This window comes from Cebus imitator, unplaced genomic scaffold, assembly GCF_001604975.1.
Source record: "Cebus imitator isolate Cc_AM_T3 unplaced genomic scaffold, Cebus_imitator-1.0 Scaffold77, whole genome shotgun sequence".
Lineage (NCBI taxonomy): Eukaryota > Metazoa > Chordata > Mammalia > Primates > Cebidae > Cebus > Cebus imitator.
The window spans coordinates 3,604,340-3,624,711 of NW_016107392.1; the positions used below are offsets into that span (position 1 = coordinate 3,604,340).

Consider the following 20,372-nt stretch of genomic DNA (forward strand, 5'->3'; position numbering starts at 1 on the left):
GGGTGCCTCTCCACACGTCCCACCACCCCTGGCCCTGTGAGCAAGGCCTGCCCTCCTTCTGTCCTGACCACCAGCTGGTTTGCCACGTGCCTCTGTGTTTAAGGTTTAAGGATCCAGGTGGGGAGTTCAGATTGGCCCTGAGACATTTGCCTCCAGGTTTGCTCTGTTTCCCTCTCCATCTCCAGTTCCGGCTCTATTTCCCAGCTTGCTGGCTAAGACCCCACCCTTGTTTTCTTATACCTAGGTCCAGCTTCCACATCTCGAAGGTGTAGATCTCTGCTAGGAAGTCTGGAGAGGATGTGAAGGGATAGAGGAAAGGCAGAGTGCAGAGGTGGCCTGCGTCTTTAGAGATGAATAGCACTGTTTGCTCATTAGGGAGATTAGTCCAAGCAAGACGACAGCCAGAATGCTCTAATGCAAGCATCTGCCTGCTACTGGGAGACGATATTTATTGTTCAGTCCTTCAATGGATGTAAATAAACAGCCCGGCCCAGATAGTGTTCCAATAAACAAACAAGCAGCTGCCAGGAGCTCCCCGGATGGCTGACCTGTGCGGAGGCCATGCTGCTGATGTTTTAATAGCAGTGTGCCTGGCAGTGCAGAGACTCACTGTGCCAGGGATGGAGATAGGTGGCGGTGCCCGCTGGTGGATCTGCGGGGGGCCAGCAGGGCTGAAGGAAAGGGGCTGGCTGCCTTGGAAGATCCCGGGCAGGGGACTCAGTGTCTAGGGATGCCTGGATACCCAAAGTAGATTGTGTTTGTGTGTGTGTGTGTGTGTGTGTGTGTGTGTGTGTGTGAGTGTGAGTGTGTATGTGTATTCTTGGTAAGCCGCATGTAGTGTGGAATAGTTCAGTGCACACTGAATGCTGTAGTGGAGGTTTCTGTGTGACACAGGCAGAGATGATACCCAGTCCTCAAGTGCTCTTGTGGCTTTACCAGCTGTTAATATTGAAATGTATCCATGCAATTGGTGGTCAGTTGCTGCCTCCAGCCCCAGATGCCCACCACCGTCTAGGTGTCCTGCTCATCACCACTCTCTTCCCTCAGCAGTATTACTTGGTGCAGGTGGGAGCCTCCAAGAATCTGCTCCCATAACAATGGTTCTGACTGACTGGTTGGCCCTCCCCCATGAGCAAGGGTACCAGGAGTCCTGCTGCACAGGAGGTGTGCCCAGAGTGTGGGAAGAGAAGACACAGGTGCGTCAAATGAGGCTTCCAAGTGCTAGCTGGATCAGAATGAGGCCCCTGCAGCAGCATTCTGACTCAATGGGGACCACAGAGCTGGTTGGAACGTACAGCCCAAGAATGCCCAAAACGTAAGGGCAGTGGGGCACACTGCACCGTGCTGTAGCTTGAAGGTCCCTGGGAGACACAAAGGTGTTGTAACAGAGGACAAGGGGGAGGGAGGGCCTGTTGGGGTTGGGGGTGGTTGCAAAATCTCAATGAAGTGTTCTACCAGGAGGATTGTCACCAAACCAAATTATTGGCAAGGTCACTTGGTGAGTGCAGAATCAAAACGCAGGGAAGAGAAGAGTCTACAATAGTGCTGTCCAATATGGTAGCCTCTGGCCACACAGTGAGCACCTGAAACATAGCTGTTCCAGACTGAGCTGTGCTGTAAGTGTAACATGCACCTCAGGTGGCAAAGGTTTGGTTAGTATGAGGAGAAGAATGTAAAATATCTCAAACATAATTTTTTTTTTTTTCTGAGATGGAGTATCTCTCTGTCGCCAGGCTGGAGTGCAGTAGTGTGTTCTTGGCTCTCTGAAACCTCTGCCTCCTGGGTTCAAGCGATTCCCCTGCCTCAGCCTCCTGAGTAGCTAGGGCTACAGGCAGGCACCACCATACCTGGCTAATTGTATTTTATTAGAGATGGCGTTTCACATGTTGGCCAGGCTGATCTTGATCTCTTGAACTCGTGATCCACCCGTCTCACCCTCCGAAAGTGCTGGGATTCCAGGCGTGAGCCACCGCGGCCGGCCATAATTTTTATACCTGCAGACATCCGATCATGCTAAGATGATCATATTTGAAGTACATTGGGTCAGATGAAACATTATGAAAATTATTTTACCTGTTTTTAAAAATTTGGCCACTACTAGAAATTTTTGAATGACATATGTGACCCACATTTGTGGTTTGTACTATCTTCTGTTGTCCAGTGCTGTTCTGGAACATTCTATTAGGGCTGAGGCGAGGCCTGCAGGGGCACCCCTCGCTACTACAGAGGACACAGTGGCTCTCTGATCTGCTCTAGTCACTCTCTTCTCAAGATGATACTGCAGAAAGATGATCAAATTCTTCCCCTCGGACACTTTTTTTCCAATTTTTACTCCAACCCTCCTGTCAGTATGTTATGTCTTTACGAAATCTATTAGTCCTGCTAATTTTCCTACTTCAGATCAGTCTTCCTACTGATCTAAAAGATTTTGTTCTCTAAGGTGTCTTTGAGTAAACCTGACGTTACCTGCCCTGTGTTGCATTAGTCAAGCTCCCATCACTGGCAGCGCCATATTGGCAGCTCTCTGTGATGACGCTGCCTGCCCGCTACCCTTGCTTGGAGTTGGGCTGATCATTCCTGGTTAAACTCCAGTTGACCCGATCTCCTGAGAAGAACAAATAGAGGCCTTTGAACACCCCTTTGCCATAGCATTTGCCACTTGGCGTTATTTCTGTGAAATCTGAGCCCTCCAGGAGACAGGCCTCCTGGAAGGCAGGGCTGGCACTTACCACCTTGCCTCTCCAGAAGGAGAGACCCCAGAACACTGGGCATTCAGCAGGCGCATGGTGAGTGTGGGATGTGTCGCTCCATTAAGGGACATACAGGATCAAGGGTGTGGCTTCCTCCTTGGTGTTATCCTCAGAGATTAAATTTGTGTACATTGGTGACGCATGATTGGTTTCTTTACATTTTCCACTTCAAAAAATAAAATATAATAAACTTCTGTTTTTATCCTTTCTCGCTGCTTAGGTGATCCACAAGTATCATCTGTACTATAAAAAATAAGAAATCTAAGTTGTTCAAGCTGTCATGTTGCAAGTGTTGGGTGGACTCTGCCTTGGTGACTGAACCACGGCGCTGGTCTGTGTGTGTCCTTTAATCTCACTTGTTGTTTTCTGGCCTAGGCTGTCTTTCCTAGGCTGTTCTTGAGTTGTAGGCATCTGGATTGTGTTTTTGCCTTAGGAGGGGTGGACTGAATGTGATCTCGTTGGCTCAGGTGAACTTGGCCAGGATGAAGTCTTCTGCTCGTCTGTTTTTCTGTGAAATCCTATTAAATACTGCCTAACATTTCATTGGCCCTTTTGGCTGCCTGAGTATTAGAGGTAGTAAAATGCTGGCTCTGATCCCTTCCTCAATCCTGACTCTTACTTCTATTATATCTAGCAGCTCAGATATTAGAGACTGTGGTGGTTTTACATTTATTCAGTAATTACTTACTGAGCACCAACCATGCATCGGGGATCGTGCTGAGTACAGCAGGCATGACCTATTCCCTGGGAGACTCATGGTCCCAGGGCTGTTTGCCCACGTGGCAACTCTCAGCCCCTGCAGAGAGTGGACTATTTTTTTTTCTTTTGTAGTTCACCTTTGTTACTGGACTTCTTGCTGTCCCAGAGAGTTTAGAATCATTTGCACATTTTCCTGCCCCTCCTCCAGACCATTTATAAAAGAATATTATGAGACTAGTCACAACACTAGTTACTACTCTGTGCAGAAACCTGTCTTTTCTCTCTCTCCATGGCCAAACTGCCCAAAGTCCCATGGAGACTCATTATTTTTAAATACCTTTTCATGTGGAACCTTGTCAAAGGCTTCTAGAAAATCTAAATAGCTAAGAGAAAAGCGCTGAGCGAGGAATCGGGAGACCTGGGTTCTAGTCTTATCTGCCATTGGTTTATCATTGAACTTGGGGCAAGGCACAGAACAGCCTCCATCTCAGCCGCTTCATCAGGAAGATGAGAATGATTATTCTGGCAGTCAACATCATAAAAATTTTACAACCATCAGCTGAGACAGTGGTATTTAAGAATGCTTTGCAAGGTATAAAACAAAAATACAAGGGATCATTATTTAGAAAATTTACAACAGCCTCTTCATTCATATGCACGTTTGCCTCCCAAAAGAACTGCAGTAGATAAAGACATGGCTCCTCCAGCACCCCTGGGGTGATGCTGGTTTAAAATCAACTCCTTTGACGTCTTGAAGGAATGCAGGTTTACATAAACAATAGTGCCGGGTTCAGCATGAGCCTTTGGTGTAGTGTGTGAACTCACAGAAGCATGGCCACTGGAATCAATCAGACCTTGGCATAGGTACAGCCTGTGCCATCCACCAGATGTGTGACCTTAAACAAGTTATTTAACATTTTTTGTGCCACACCTGTAAATGAGGACTATATTAATGCTTACTTTACTGAGTTCTGAGATTTAAATGAGAAAATAAAAATATATAAAATGCCTAGCATCATACTAGACCCATAGTGTCCACTCGATAAATAGCGCCCTTGTTCTGTTTGTCTGTGTAAGAGTCCAAGAGCCAGCAGCTGGTCCATTCTACCTAAATTTTTGGATTGTCCATCAGACATTCAGCAAATTCCACCATAAACTCCTTTATCCATGTCTTGTATGAATTTTTCCAGCAGATGAATAAATAAGGCTTTTCTTTGGCTTTCTGAAAAGTTGTTGGAGGGTGAGGTGAGAAGGGAGAGGAGCCTCTATGATTACATATTTCCCACTCTGGCAGAGTGCAGAGGGTGGAGACTTAGCTGCATCTAGCCTCCTTGCAGAAGGCCAGGCCTGTGAAAACTTGTCCTATTGGTGCTTCCTCATCCAACCCTCTGTCCCTGCCCCAGGTCACCTGGCTTCCTTTGATGTCCAGCCGCACCCAGCACACCCCTTATTTTAAGGAGCAGGGAAGTTGGAGTCGGAAGATAAAGGAGACCGCTCAGGCACTGAATGCAATTTTATTTGGGGATCAGACCAAGGAGCCCCGCATGGGGCTTAGTTCCGCCAGCATCCCCTCACTCGGAACCCTGCTCTGGCTGACAGTGGCCTGAGCGGGCTGGAGAACAGCCAGGGCGTTCAGTATCACTCTCTGCTTCCGCTCCAGGGCCGCCTCCCAGCTGGGGATGAAGCTTGTCTGGGCCAGGGGCCAAGGCCATCATCATGCGGTCAGACTTGGGTGGTAATCCCAATTGGTTTTGCGTGAACTCCTGTTTCATCCAGATTAGGGAAGGACCTGGCCAGGGTGGACATCTGGTGGCTTGGGGATGGGCACAGAAGAAGGAGGGCTCTGGGAATCAGAGGCATTTCCATTTTTGACACTAACCATGGCTCCTTAAATCCTTGAACTGTTGTTTTCATGAGCTTAATGGGAAATCAGCAAAGAGGAATCTTAACTGCATTTATTTATTTCTTCATTTTTAAAATAAACATTTGTCAAGCTCAAGTGTTCGAGCATCAAAATCAGAATGACTAGAGAAAGCCTCTGGAACTGTACAGACTAGAGACAGACCGTGACCTCGGCCCCCTGCCTTTAGGTGGCTGCCACTGGGAGATACACAGGAAACCCTTCAGGAGCAAGGACTCTCATGTAACTAAGGGTAGGAAAAGCATGGACTTCCAGAGTCAAACTGAATTCTAATTCTGTCCCCAGAATTTATAGCTCAGCCCAGTTGTTTAATGTACCTGGGTATCATTTTTCTCATCTATTATCGGTGCATCCGTCAGAACTTGTGATGTTGCAAAAAACTTTTGTATTACTTTAACAAAAATAAAATATCTGGAGAAACTGGAAGGTCCCAGTGTCAGGCAGGCTTTGGGATTATTTTGATTCAGTGGCTCAGCTATGTTGCCAAAGACCAATTTTTTCCCATCTCTGTGCTTGACCTGCCCTGGTTCCAGTTCCCTTTCTCGTTACGAGACTGCTGCCCACAGATCTTTGAGCTCCAAGTTCATTTTACCTCTTTGAGGGCGAAGAGAGACCATTTCTTCCCCCTGCCATGAGTGAGTCCTTGCTTTGCTCTGATTCACATTGATTGGGTTGAGCCTATTTTCTCTCAATCACCATGGCGAGAGAGTAAGATCAAGCTTGTTTGTTTATGCTCATCAAGGACAACCTGGGAAGCAGGGAGTGGGTTCAATCCCACCCAAAAGGTGGGAGAGTGTGGACTGGATGCCGGAGAGGCACCTGAGCCATGATGAATGAACATTTAACCCACAGGATTGAGAGGTTTACATTATGTGCAAAACCATCTCCCAGTACCTAGTGTCCGTAAAACTTAAAAATAACTCTTAAAAGGAAATTTAAAAAATTAGAATCAAGAACAAGCCTAAAATCAAACACATAAACCACAAAATAACCTGGCATCAGAATTCATGGACTCAAGAGAAATGAGAGGTGGGAGCCTTCTGGAGGACCTGGTGTGGTCTGGTGTCATTAACATGGTGTTATTTCTGTAATTTAGTTCCTCAGAATAACTTTTTTATTCTCCTTGATCTTGTGAGAGGTTAAAAATTACACATTAAAAATTAAAAATAAGAGTGCCTAATGGGAATTTTAGAATATAATTTTTTTCTTTAGTTTTATTGTTGAAATATCTAAACGTACACTGTGTGTACCTTACAGTCCTATGTGTGGTGGGGAAGTGGTGGTGATCCCCTAGCTCTTGCCTAACCACATTCTCAGTAACATCTGTTCCTGGTTCATGGGAGTGGTGTTATTAGCACTGACTGGGCAGTGGTCATGTTGGATTTCTGCACTCAGACACAGGATGGTTCCAGAGACCTTGGCCAACATCCAGAGGCCAGACGAGCATCACGTAGGGTTGGAAAGCTCACATCTTTTCTAAGTTAGTTCTCATTCATGGGGTGTGTAGGCAGAGTTTTCTTTCCATTGTCTCCACGCTGTCCCAGCATTTCTAGGAAGGACTTGTGGATAGCCAGGGATGGTCTGTTCAGCTGAGTCTTTGCAGAAGGCTGTGGATGACTCATGCCTGAAGCATGAGTCATTTTCCTGTAATTCCCACATCCCCTTCCTGGGGGACAGGAACAAAACCTCTAGGTTTCAGGACCTAATGGTATAAGTATAAGCCACTGGTTTCAGTGGCCAAAAAGAGACCCTTAGTGTGAAACCTCTGGGGTTGGCACCCTGCCTGGTTCCCCTTTAAGGTACAGCAATGACATCGGGGTAGCAGTTCCCATCCTTACACTGACATTTTTTTCCTGCTAACAAATGCAGCAAATAATATTGCCTTTCTGATGCAGGGGTATACTCTGATCTGAGTCAGGTTCAATTACCTGTTGTTCCTCCAAGCCTAAGAGCCACGTCGTTTTCTCCAAAGATCAGCAAGGAAGGCATCAGATACTTGAGCCTGAGGCACAGGGAACCGGGGAGATCAAGACTGGATCCTTGGTGAAGCCCAGCTTGGTCCCCTGCTTCCCTCTCTGCCACTCCCACCATGAGGCCTTTGGTGAGCTTGTCACTCCACTCCTTGACTGTAGCCTGTGAGCACCATAGAGACGGAACTCGTGCCCTCTCCCTCGGCCGCTGACAGGGTCTCTGGCTGAAGTTTGGCTGCGGGCAATGCAGATCTGAACTTACATTGGCTCTCCTCCTCTTCTCCACAGATCCGGGTGGATGGACCCAGGGGCAACGCCCTCCAGTATGAGACTGTGCAGGTGGTGGATCCCGGCCCTGTCCTCCGGGATATGGCCTTCTCCAAGGACCATGAGCAACTCTACATCATGTCAGAGAGGCAGGTAAGGCTCTTCGGGCTCTGCTAGACATTTGTCTTACAGCTAAATAGTAGCCTGTGGCTCAGTACAAACCTTAGGAGGCCAGCTGCAGAGAGGTGATTTGATTTATTTGGCGCAGTATGTATCTTTTCAGTTATGGTGCCTGGGGACTGAGGCTTGGTGTTCTGAAGCAGGAAAGAAACATTTAAAATATCAAAATATTGGAGAGTCTAGGACAAATCCACTAACTTCAAAATCATATGTATATGTTCAAGGCCAACAGTTGCTTTCTTTTGAAGGAACGTTGTACAGAGGCCCACATTGTGGGTCCACGTTTCCCTACACAAAATGTGATCTCCTACCAGAGTCACCTTCCTGGCCCCCAGAAGCCTGTGGGAGCCAAGGATTTACTGCCAAAAGAGCCTAGTTAAGGGAACACCATGGTCAGGACTCAGAAAACAGAGTCTGTGTGGTGAGATGCGATGGGGTAGTGCATGCCTGGAAGTTTTGTGTGTACATACAACTCTTTGCGGAAACTCCAGCAAATGCCATGGAGCCCACCCAAGAAGAACAGATATGGTGCAGGTTCGCTGATGCTGAGAAGGAAGTAGAAAACTTGGGCTTGGTTCTCAAACTGAGCTGAGAACAAAGTTCTTCTGGAGTCCCTGAGTTCAGGCCAGGAGCCATGTGTCTGCAGCAGGCAAAGCAAGGGGTTTCACCTTGGACATCCATATATTTAAGGGTATTTTCTGGAGTCCTCTAATTCATTACCTGGAGTGCTCCAGCCCACAACACACATCCCACCCCAAGTGTGGCTTAGCACTGCCGTACCTCTGCCCTGTGGCCTCTGTGGAGGATGAGTCATTCCTGGGAGCCATCTCTCCACCCCACGAATATGTTTGCGTTAGCTCTGAGTGGCAGAGGCAGCAGCCATGAGGGGCAGATCTCCCCACTTTTTCATCCTCATCAGCATGGCCTGAACTCTCTGGAGGACCCTGCTAACACAGTCTGGATTGTTCTGCCTGGACCGTCTCGGTGTTATGGGGGAGATGAATTCCACATTATGCCACCCACGGGTCTTGTGCATTATGCCTTAGCAGTCACAGGAGCTCTGCCCTCCCCAAGAGCTTGATGACATCTTCTCTTGGTGTGGGACTCTCCGTTCTCTTGACTTCAGCCACACTGGGCCCCATTGTGCCCTGGCTGAGGCTGCCATGCCTTGGGAATGGTCTCATTCCCAAGGTGGGGTGGAGATTGGAGTATTTTTTCCTGGGAGTGGAGACTACCGAGGTGGAGGCTGCCGCTGGGCACGAGGCTTCCCATTTGTCTACATTCCTTGCTTTTATAGCAGGGTCCACACTCCCCACTCCCAGCCCACCTCTGAGGCCCTAGGAGCTGACGGGAAGCAACTTTCCTTGGTGGCATGAATCATCTGGAGATATACCGGATTTCTTGCCTGATCTGAAAGCCAGCGTTTCAGAACCTGGGACTTAAAACATAAAAAGGCTTTCAAAGGTGGAAAATATAAACAGAGCCAGGCACAGTATCTTGTACCTATAATCCCAGTTGCTCTGGAGGCTGAGGCAGGAGAATTGCTGGAAGGCCAGGAGTTCACGGCCAGCCTGGGCAACATAGCAAGGCATTGTCTCTAAAAAAGGAAAGAAAAAGAAAAAAAATTAGAAAGTGTAAGCTGATAATGTGAGTCATCAGCCGCCTCTGAGAACTGAGTCAGGATTCTGAGCATTACTCCTTTCCTGGAAGCCCCCTTCTAAATCCTTGTTCACCTCTTTTTTCTCACCTGGTTCCCTTTGGATGGGTAATGCAGGCTTGGCAGTGAGGCATCCTGAGAGCTTCAGATTATGGGCATGTTGGAAAGGAAGGCAGGAATGAGTAAAGCCAGGGAGTTTATCCATTCTGGGGCTGTTCCACACAGATGTAGAGAGTGGCCTGCCACCCAAATCACCATCCCAAAGGCCTAACACCTGGGCCAATGCTGGTCTCCACTGGGCTTGTGGAGTCTTGGTGGAGATTTGTAGAACAGTGCAATGATCAAGTCCACAGATTGGAATGTCTGAGCATGAATCTTAAACCTCATTTAGTAAGTGTAGTCTCTGGTAAGTTCCTAACCTCCTTAAGATTCGGCAATCTTTACCGTCCTGTGTAGGTGACAATAATATCAGATAGTGTTGTTGTTCCAAGAATTGAACGAGATAAGCATATAATAAGCTTAGAACCGTGGCTGGCACAGAGTAAGTGCTTGTTAAATGGAGAGGCTCTTGTCTTTATGACTATGTAACTGGAGGTTCCAGACACTGGCCGTGCTTAGAGTCAGGAAGGTGCTGGCATTGAGATTCTAGATGGCCCATCTGGGCTGGAGCACAGCAGCCCAGGTGAGACCAAGGTAGGCAGGGAGCAGAAATCCAGACTCGGGGGAGAGCACATGAGGAACCCATGCCTGCTGGACAGACTGGGCATGAGGAGTAGAGCTCAGGGCAAAGCAGCTTGGTAAATATACCTTGATATTTTCCAGATCCAGGGCATCAAGACTAATTCCAGCCTCCTTCAGGTGGTACGTCTCCCTCAGCCATGATGAGTCAGAACACTTTGCACCCTGAGTCTACAGGCTTAGGGCATAACTTGGCCATGATGTCAGTGCAGCCTGGAAAGCACTTCCCTTTCTCATCTAATTTTTCCTTGTCCTTCAAAACTTTGCTTGGCTATCACATTCTTCATTGGGCTATTCCTGACCTGCATTTAGACATGTCTATAGTAGCTCTTGAGAGCACCCCATGCCTTGCCAGCCTAAACCTCACCTGATAGGCCCCTGAAAATTTTTTAATGAATGAGTCCACAGTGCCTTCATTGAACAAAAATTGGAAGAGAGAGGATCCAACACAAATAGCCTGTTGCTTCAGTTAATTTCAAAGCTCAAACTTAAATAACTGAAAGACTAAAGTTCAGATAAAGGAAGTACTTCCTACATGTCAGTAATCGATCACTTATATTCATCTGCTAGGGCTGCCATAACAAAATAGCACAGACCAGGGGACTTCAACAACAGAAATTTGTTTTCTCACAGCTTTGGATGTTGGAAGTCCAGGATCACGGTGTCAGCAGGGCTGGTTTTTTCTGAGGCCTCTCTGACTCGCAGGCAGCCACCTTCTCACTGTGTCCTCACATAGCCTTTCCTCTGTGTGCATGGTCTTGGTCTTTCTCCTTGTGTCCTACTCTCCTCTTCCTGTAAGAGCACCAGTCAGACTGGATTAGGGCCTCTCTCTATCAGCCTCATTTTAACATAAACACCTGGATATAGTTTTGCTGTGTCCCCACCCAAATCTCATCTTGAATTGTAGCTCCCATAATTCCCTCATGTCATGGGAGGCACCCTGTGGGAGGTAATTGAATCATGCGGGCAGGTCTTTCCCATGCTGCTCTCATGATAGTGAGTAAGCCTCATGAAGTCTAATGGTTTTTAAAAGGGGAGATCCCCTGCACATGCTCTCTTACCTGACACCATGTAAGATGTGACTTTGCTCCTCATTTGCCTTCCACCATGATTGTGAGGCCTCCCCAGCCATGTGGAACTGTGAGTCCATTAAATCTCTTTCCTTTATAGATCACCCAGTCTCAGGTATGTTTTTATTAGCAGAGTGAGAACTGACAGATACACACTGAACCTATCCTGAATATAGTCATATACTGAAGTGCTGAAAGTTAGGACATCAACGCGTAAGTTTTGGGGAGACACCATTCAGCCCATTACATTACCATCATGACTTTTGCCCTGTCCTATTTTTTATATTATGTTTTTGTTTTAACTTACTGTTTCAACTTGGATAACCTACTTTAACTGTCTCTTAAATAGTAATATTATGGGTCTAATGTGCTCATCATCTATAGTATGCCTAATGGACTGACACATCAAACAGAATTATTAAAATTATTGAAAATCCATTCTACATCCACACAAAATCACTTGTGTCTTGTCTTGGGAACCACTGATGTATTGGCTGTAGCTTGGGTTTTGATGTCCGAAGACCTGGATTCAAGGCCTGGACCTATCACCACTGGCTGATGACCCTGGACAAGTCAATCAGCTTGTTTGAGTCTCAGTTTTCTCATCTGTAAAATGAAGATAATCATGAGAATCTTCTTCCATTGCAGAGCTCACATAACACAAGAGTCACCTCTGGTAATCTTCAGATTGTTATTTTTTCTTCACACGAGGTGAAGACCTAAATATTCCTGAAAGATGTGAGTTAATGACATTAAGTACCAATGAGCTAGTCCAGGGGTCAACAGACTTTTTCTGTAAGGGGTCAGATAGTGAATAGTTTAGGATTTATGGACCATATGTTGCCATCATTCAGTGTTGCTGTTGTAACACAAAAGCAGCCATAGAGAGCATGTAAACAAATGGGGATGGCTATGTGCCAATAAAACTTTGTTCACAAAAACAGGTGGACAGCAGTAGTTTCCTGAGTCAGTCCTACAATGAAAATGTGTTATAGGATGAGCCTGGCATTGAAGATGTTGGAGTTATACTTTGTATAGATCACTTAAAGGGTCGGGAGAAAATCCCACAGCCTATGAGAATGGACCCCAGCACCGCATATCTGACTGCTGTCTGACATCTCCATCTGGTGGATATCTTAACATGTCTAAAGCCAGATTGCTCACTGGCCTTCCTGACACTCCTCACCTGTAGTCTTGTCTATCTCAGATGATAGGGATGATGGCAGATGATGGCAACTGTGCCATTCAAGCCAAAAACCTAACAGTTATTTTTGGCTCCTCTCTTTATCCCTTACCCCATATCCAGTGTGTCAGGAAATTCTATGGACTCTACAAAATATTTCCAGAATATGACTATTTCCCACCACTTCATTGCTACCCGCCGGAATTTAATCCCCATGGTCTCTTGCCTGAATATTTGCATTGGCCGTCCAACTACTCTCTCTCTTTGCACCTTTGTCTTTCCAGTCTTTTCTCCATGCAGCAGTTAATCTTCAAGAGTTTGAGTTAGAGAGTGTCATTCCTCTGTTCAAATCCTTTCAGTGGCCAAAGTGCCTATGAAGACCCATAGGGCTTTATATATTCTGTCCCTGTGAGATGTCCAAGCTCACCACTTGCCACTTTCCCCTTGTTCATTCTGCTCCCCTCCCCTGCTCTGCAGGACCAGGGAGGGAGAGTGTGCTCTGGACACAGGGACGTCCTCTGTGACAGTCCTCCAATATGGCAGCCTCCTGCTTCGGGATCTTTGTTCTGGTTGTTCCCCTTTGCCTGGGATTCTACTCAGGTATCTGCCTCCCCTGGGCGCCACGGTAAAACTCTAGATTGCCCTCCACCCAGATTCATACACTCTCAGTATCCTCTCCTGGCTCTGTTTTTATCCATAGCACTTAAGTCGCTTACTCTTTGCTATATGAGTCTTATAATTGTTCTACATTATATGTCTTCCTTATTTAAAATATAAACTCTATGAGAATATACATTTTTTTCGTTTTTTAGTCTTTTTAATTTACTCGTGTATCACAGACCCCTAAAACAGCACCAACACCTAATAAATATTCAGTACATGTTTGTTGAGCAAGTGACTGAATTGATCTGGGCTCGAGGGAGCTGCAGTTTCAATTCTGCTGCTCTAGCTGCTCCTATCACTGAAGACTAAAATCGACCATGAAACATACCAGCATCTGTATTCCCAGATCTTAGTGGAAGGGGAGAGTCTCCCATCCTAAACATATGGGAGAGGGGCAATCTGGATGATAACCCAAGAGGTTTGTATTGGATTGAAGGACAATTTTCTAACAGGGATCACTGTGTAAAAAAACTGGTGATAGAAAATGGTGTGTTTTATGCTGTCCATTCTTAGGTACCAGCCTCTCTGTTCTCTGGTCTTTTGGGATCTGTAGCAGTGCAGTGGCCTAAAGGATCTTCTGGTCCTGGTGATATTATTTGGCTGTGTCCCCACCCAAATCTCATCTTGAATTGTAGCTCCCATAATTCCCATGTGTTGTGGGAGGGACCTGGTGGGAGATAATTGAATCATGGGGGTGGTTCTCCCCATAATATTCTCAGCGTAGTGAATAAGTCTCACAAGATCTGATGGTTTTATAAGGTGTTTCCCCTTTCACTTGGCTCTTATTCTGTCGTCTGCCATCATGTAAGAAGTACCTTTCCCCTTCCGCCATGTTTGTGAGGCATCCCTAGCCACATGGAACTCTGAGTCCATTAAACTTTAAATTTATAAATTGCTCAGTCTCAGGTATGTCTTTATCAGCATGATGAAAATGGACTAATACAACAGGTGAAGAGAGAGCAGAGATGAGCAACTGAATCAGGAGGCTTGTGAGCACTTTCCAAGCTAACAGAATGGGTCTTCATGGACCCCTCCTATCATCAGGGGCATCTCATCACTCTCAGCGTAAGGCCCAAGCTCCTGGCCTGGCCCCTCGGCCCCATCCTGTGACTCCTCCCCACCTCTGCAAGCTCATTTTTTGGCCCTGGTGCCTGGCTCCCGGTGCACCAGCAAATAGGCATCTGTTCTGTCCCTGAGCCCAGCTCCTTCTTGCTGCAGAACTTGCATACTCACTGTTTCCTCTGCTGTGAAAATTCTCTGGCTTTTCCTATGGCTGGTTCCTTCTCATGCCTGTGGTTTTTGCTCAAATATCGTGACCTCAGAGAGGCCTCCACTGGCCACCCTATGTAAATGTCCCTTACCCCGGCATCTTGTCTTCTTCCTATTGAGTCTTTCTGTGTACTCCCTTCTGCTGCCCACCACAGTATGAAAATTACCTGTTTATTTCTCATCTCTGTGCACTAGCATATCAGTTCTCGGAGGGCAGGGACCTTGTCTCTTTTGTGTCTAGCATGTAGGGGAAGACCTCGCCCAGAGGAGGGGCCAGTTATAGTCTTGGAGACTTAATATGCGTGAATGAGCTTTGGACTTCATCTGCTTGTGATGAAGAGCATCCCTTCTTTGAGAGCACTCTGATTTTTGGTGAGGCTGGAACCTCCTGCCAGGAGATGATGCCCGATGACTTAAATAGAGATGGCAGGATTCTGAGTTTTGTTAAGAACCAGATAATTTTGATTCAGCAACCTGGCAAGCTCTAGGGTGCTGCCTCTGCCCCTGAAGAATGTTCCTCCTTACCATTTGGTAGGCAGGAGCTGTTCTCTCTCCTAAACACTCCTTCATCCCTTCTTGTCCCCAGCTTCTTTGTGGACGGAGACACTGGTCTCTGCCACCTCCACCCTCGCTCTGATTTACCTGATACTACACTGGGGGACAGAGAGTGCAGGAAAGAGATATTTGACAGCCAGGGGAAATATTTTGCATCATATTTTAGTAGTTGTGAAACAGTTAATGAATCCATAGTTAAAGAAGTATTCAGAGAGATCAACTAACTTTGACTCCCCACCACTGTTTGAAACTCTCCCTGGGGCCGAGCGTGGTGGCTCACACCTGCAATCCCAGCACTTTGGGAGGCCAAGGCAGGCAGGTCACCTGAGGTCAGGAGTCCAAGACCAGCCGGGCCAACATGGCGAAACCCCATCTCTACTAAAATACAAAAAATTAGCTGAGCTTGGTGGTGCACACCTATAATCCCAGCTACTCAGGAGGCTGAGGCAGGAGAATCATTTGAACCTGGGAGGTGGAGATTGCAGTGGGCTCAGATCATGTCACTGCACTCCAGTTTGTGTGACCTAGCGAGACTCTGACTCAAAAACAGAAACTCTTCTTGGGTTCCAGTGTTCCTCATTCCATATGCCAAAAGAGGCCAGCTCTTGGCTTGTGGAAGGATGAATAGATGGCCTGCTCTCGGCATGCAGAGTAAGGATTATATGACGAATAGAGGTAGAGAATGGAGTGTGTGTGTTCACATGTGCATATCTTTGCACCCAAATGCTACATATTTTCTAGCTCTGTCACCCATTCCCTCAGCACCTCATTCATTCAAAATTCAACAAATGTTTACTGAGTACCTGCTCTAAGCCAGGAATTCTTCTGGGTTACCAGGAATTCCATGGCGAACAATGCAGGCAAAGTCCTTATCTATATAGGCCTTGTATTCTGCACAGAGAGACAGATAGTGAATGAGAGAAAGAGGGAATGAATGAATGACTTAGATCAGGTGATAGTGAACACAGTGAAAAATTGAACTGACTCAAAAGGAATAAGGTGATGGCCAGAAAAGCGTAGGGGAGTGCTCTTTTAAAGACGCTTGTCAGGGAAATTCTCCAAGGAGGGAACTTTTGAGCAAAAAGAGGAAGAGAGTGAAGTGGCAGGAGGGGACTATCTGGGGAGAAGCCGTCCAGGCAGAGAGAATAGGAAGCACAGAGGCCAGAGACGGGCCTGTGATATGTGTTTCTGAGGACACCGGATGGGCTGCCAGGAGAGGAGAAAGGGGAAAGTGATGAGTGAGGCAGCTGAAGAGAGAGGCCAGCTCAGGTCACCCCAGCCTCTGTGAGCACCTGTGAAATGGGGATTTAGTATTGATCTTCTGGAGTGAGCAAGGATTCAATGAGATATTCCAGGTAAAAGAGCTTAACTCAGAAAGAGCATTCAGCAAACGTTAACTATTAGACTATTTGAAAATTACATAGTTCTATAGCCTGGATACGGTTTCTCTTATCATGGATGGGCGGGTTCCTCTGTGAGCTCATATAGCAAGTGCCGTGTTCCGTGCACATGTCTGCTCAGAGTGTATGAGTGTGCCCTGCAAGGGGTCAGTGTCATTTTGTCACGATTTACCTGTCTCTTTCACAGCTGTGTTACGTTTCTCTCTCTTTTCTTTCTTCTGCATGATTCTGGATATCTCTCTGCTGCGTGTGCACACCCACCCCTTCCCCTGTGTCTGTCTCTGTCTTTGTGTCTGTTAGCCTCCTTCGTGCTTTGTGTGTGTGTGCATGTGTATGAGTGTGGTGTGTATTTACTAAAATTCCAGTAACCCCAAGGGAAGGTCTATACGCACTGAAACCAGTGTGATAAAAATCTGCCAAGCCAATGGGAGGGAGGTGAGAGGAAATGTCAGTGAGGCAGATAAATAAGAAGATGAGGTGGCAGAGCTGGGACCGTCATTGTTCTTGGGTGCCCTGGAGTGACCCCCACCAGGGGAGAAGCAGCTGTCCCCCAGACAAGGCGAGTAACTTCTTTGATAGGTCCAGAGGAAGTGGCAGATTTCTCGGTGAATTTCAATGTCTCTGCCTCCTCACACACCCGCCCTTCCCTGCCTGGAAGCCAGAGGCCTCAGACGCACGTTTCTGCTTTGGGGATCTGTTTCAGCTGTGTTTGGACCCAAGCCATCTATTATGGTGTCCTTTGTTTTACTGACTCCTGTTCATAGTGGGTCTGCTTCCAGGTGTAGGGGGACTCTTGCAGCCTGTCCTCCTGAGCTGCTGGTGCTCAAGTCCTTGCCATAAATCAGGATGTGGGGCCTGAGGAGGTGGGGCTGAAGGTGAGTTCCCTGCCCATAGGCATTGCCCAGGACAGCAGCTCTGCCTGGCTCCTTTCAGCATAGACCCGTAGTGAAGTAGCGAGGGCCACCTTGCCTTATAGCATACTACTCAGGCATGATTCATTCATTCATTCAGGAAATAGACCAACCTGGGCAACATGGAGAGACCCTATCTCTAAATATATATATATATATGTTTAATTAGCTGGGCCAGTGGCTCATACCTGTAATCCCAGCACTTTGGGAAGCCGAGGTAGAAGGACTGGTTGAGGCCAGGAGTTTGAGACCAGCCTGGGCAATATGGCAAAACCCCATCTCTACAAAAAAATGTAAAAATTAGCCAGGCATGGGGGTGTGTGACTGTAGTCTCAGCTACTCAGGAGGCTGAGACAGTGGGATCACTTGAGCCTGGGAGGTTGAGCCTGCAGTGAGCCATGGTCATGCCTGGGCAACAGAGGGAGATGACTTCTCTAAAAAAACAAAGTTTTTTTTAAAAAGAAACATTCCCTAAGCTCCCTCCTACTACGTGCCAAGCACTAGTCAAGGCATTGGGAATACAACCATGAAGAAACAGTGACATGTCCCTATGATTTTAGCAAGAAGCAGCAGCAAAGAAAGAACCAACCTAAGAAATAAATCAGAGAGTCGGGTGCGGTGCCTCACGCCTGTAATCCCAGCACTTTGGGAGACCGAGGCAGGTGGATCACAAGGTCAGGAGTTCAAGACCAGCCTGGCCAAGATGGTGAACCCCCGTGTCTACTAAAAATACAAAAATTAGCCAGGTGTGGTGGTAGGCGCCTATAATCCCAGCTACTTGGGAGGCTGAGGCAGGGAATTGCTTGAACCCAGGAGGCAGAGGTTGCAGTGAGCTGAGATTGTGCCAGTGCACTCCAGCCTGGGCGACAGAGTGAGACTCCATCTCATAAATAAATAAATAAGCAAATAAATAGAGAGTAGGTTAGCAGGTGATAAACACTCCAGAAAAAGGAAATCAAGTGGATTAAGTAGAGTCAGGATCCTGGTAGGGTGAAAGGGTTGGATTTTTAAGTAGATTGGTCAGAGGGGGGCCCTGGAGAGGCACGGGCATACAAGAGGAGAAGGGGTGGCATGCCCATAACGTTCTCTGCCCATGTTGTCCTGTCCCTTTCCCTCTTCTATTTGTTTGCAAGTTCTTTGTTTGGGGTTGTGAAATTGAAAGATGGTGAAGCCTGCCTCTCCGGAGAGAGGGAAGAGGTGAAAGGAGGCTTCGTAATCGTGATTTTTACCCTGCTGAGAGCTTCAGGAGGAGCCACAGTTCAAGGGGAAGGTGGTATCATGGTCTAAGAGAGGCTGGCATTAGCTTGAAGCCTGGGACCCCTAAGTGGATGGTGCCTCTGCCAGGGACCCCCTGTGTCGTGAAGGAGTCATTACTGTTTCTTTGCACTTCGGTGTCCATCGCTGTCCCCACCCTGCCTCCCAGGATGTTCTGCTCTGAGGGCAGCTGGTGTGGAGTCTGGCAGCCCTGGAAGTCTGCAGACATTGATCTGATAGAAGATGCTGCTGTGGAGATACTGTCTGCAGCCGAAGGTGCGGAGCTCCTTTGAGAATGATTCCTGCTCTCAGCACGGGGTCTGCGATAGGTCTCACGCGAGGTGCGCTGAATGGGGACGCAGCCGTCTCTCTGCCATCCTCTCTGCCCCTGCAGGGGCTGAGCAGTACACTCCAGTTAGTGTTTGGATGGCTGACGCTGTGACAAGTCTATGCAGACGTGTGCTCCTGGCACCCAGGCTGGCCTGTGCCTGACAGCGCCTGGGAGAGCAAACGTGAAGCACAGGGCTGAGGAGTGAGTGACAGGAAATGGAGCCACCTCAGACAGTCACAAAAACAGAAGATCTGTTTCAGTGTTTCACCCAAATTCACTCAGGTGGGAACCTTCCTGTTTGTCTGACAGATCCTAAAGGTTCCCGAATATCATTACTGAGATGTCCCCACCTCCTTCTCAATCAAGGCAGGACATGTCCATTTTACCATGGCAGAACTGGAGGAACCAGAGGGGAAGTGACTTCCCTCGCTAGTTTCCTTCAGTCAGTAGGTACTGGATTGTCCATGGTACCCTAAAACCTTAGACCTGGAAAGTGCTTCTGGCTTATCCAGCGCAACACGCTCCTTCTGCACTTCCCTCTGCGATTGGTGTGCAAACTGAAGCCCAGAGGAGGGAGCGGCTCATCCAGAGTCAGCAGCAGGTTGGGAGAGGAGCCGAGCTTAAATTCAGGGCTCAGCTCCTTCTGCAATGCCTTCCCCCACCCCGTCTTCTGATGAGGAACAGGCAGCTCCCTGTGAGAGCAAGAGATACTATCCATTGTCTTGGCTTTCCAGTAAGAAAGTGATGCGCCCTACTCTCAGATGCCAGAACCAGCCTTAGAAGGCAGGAGGACTCTGGGGCTGGGATGATAGAGCAGTGCAGGTATGATCAGGACTCAGGACCCGCTTCAGCCTCATGAGGTCCTTGGTTTGCTTCTCCTTTGTTGTGGCCTAATGCAAGGTGGGACAAGAGCCCCTTTGCAACCTCTAGGGCATCTTGGGGTACATGCAGCCCTGGGCAGCAACAGCCCTACCTCACAGAGGGAGTAGGCTGGGAGGCAGCCCACCACCCCACTATTATTTTCCGACAGATGTACTTCTACATGGTGACTGGTGTAGGAAAAAGAGTCTCTGTCATCTGCATATGATCACGGCAGTGGCCTGGCATCTTTCAGACAAACTATGGGAGTGACCAGAAAGCACACGCACTCCAGCCTGGGTGACATAGTGAGACTCCACCACTCCACAGGATGGAAACCACAGGGGAGTCATGAATAGACCATGGACTTGCCTTTTTGTATCTGCCCTCAGTACTCACCAGCTGTGTCACCCAGAGAAACTCACTCCAGCAGTTCATGCTTTGGTTTCTTCATGTAGAAAATGGAAGTGATGGTAACTCTTTCAGTGCTTTTAGGATTGAAGTTAATGCCTAGCATGTAGTAGGCACTTAGGAAGTTGTGGTTGCCATCATCATGATCATTATTCTTATTACTATTAGACAATGTATTGTTAATCCTAGCACTTTGGGAGACTGAGGCAGGTGGATCACCTGAGGTCAGGAGTTCAAGGCCAGCCTAGACAACATGGTGAAATCCCATCTATACTAAAAATACAA

At 47.4% G+C, this 20,372-nt stretch overlaps 1 protein-coding gene across 1 annotated transcript in view; it reads left to right on the top strand.

Moving 5' to 3' along the window:
• Window positions 1-20,372, top strand: part of PLXNA4 (plexin A4) — a 457,741-nt gene that overhangs the window by 271,800 nt on the left and 165,569 nt on the right. The window contains exon 4 of the mRNA XM_017532531.2: window positions 7,629-7,760. Coding sequence (XP_017388020.1) covers window positions 7,629-7,760 — 132 coding nt within the window. The remainder of the gene's footprint in view (window positions 1-7,628; window positions 7,761-20,372) is intronic.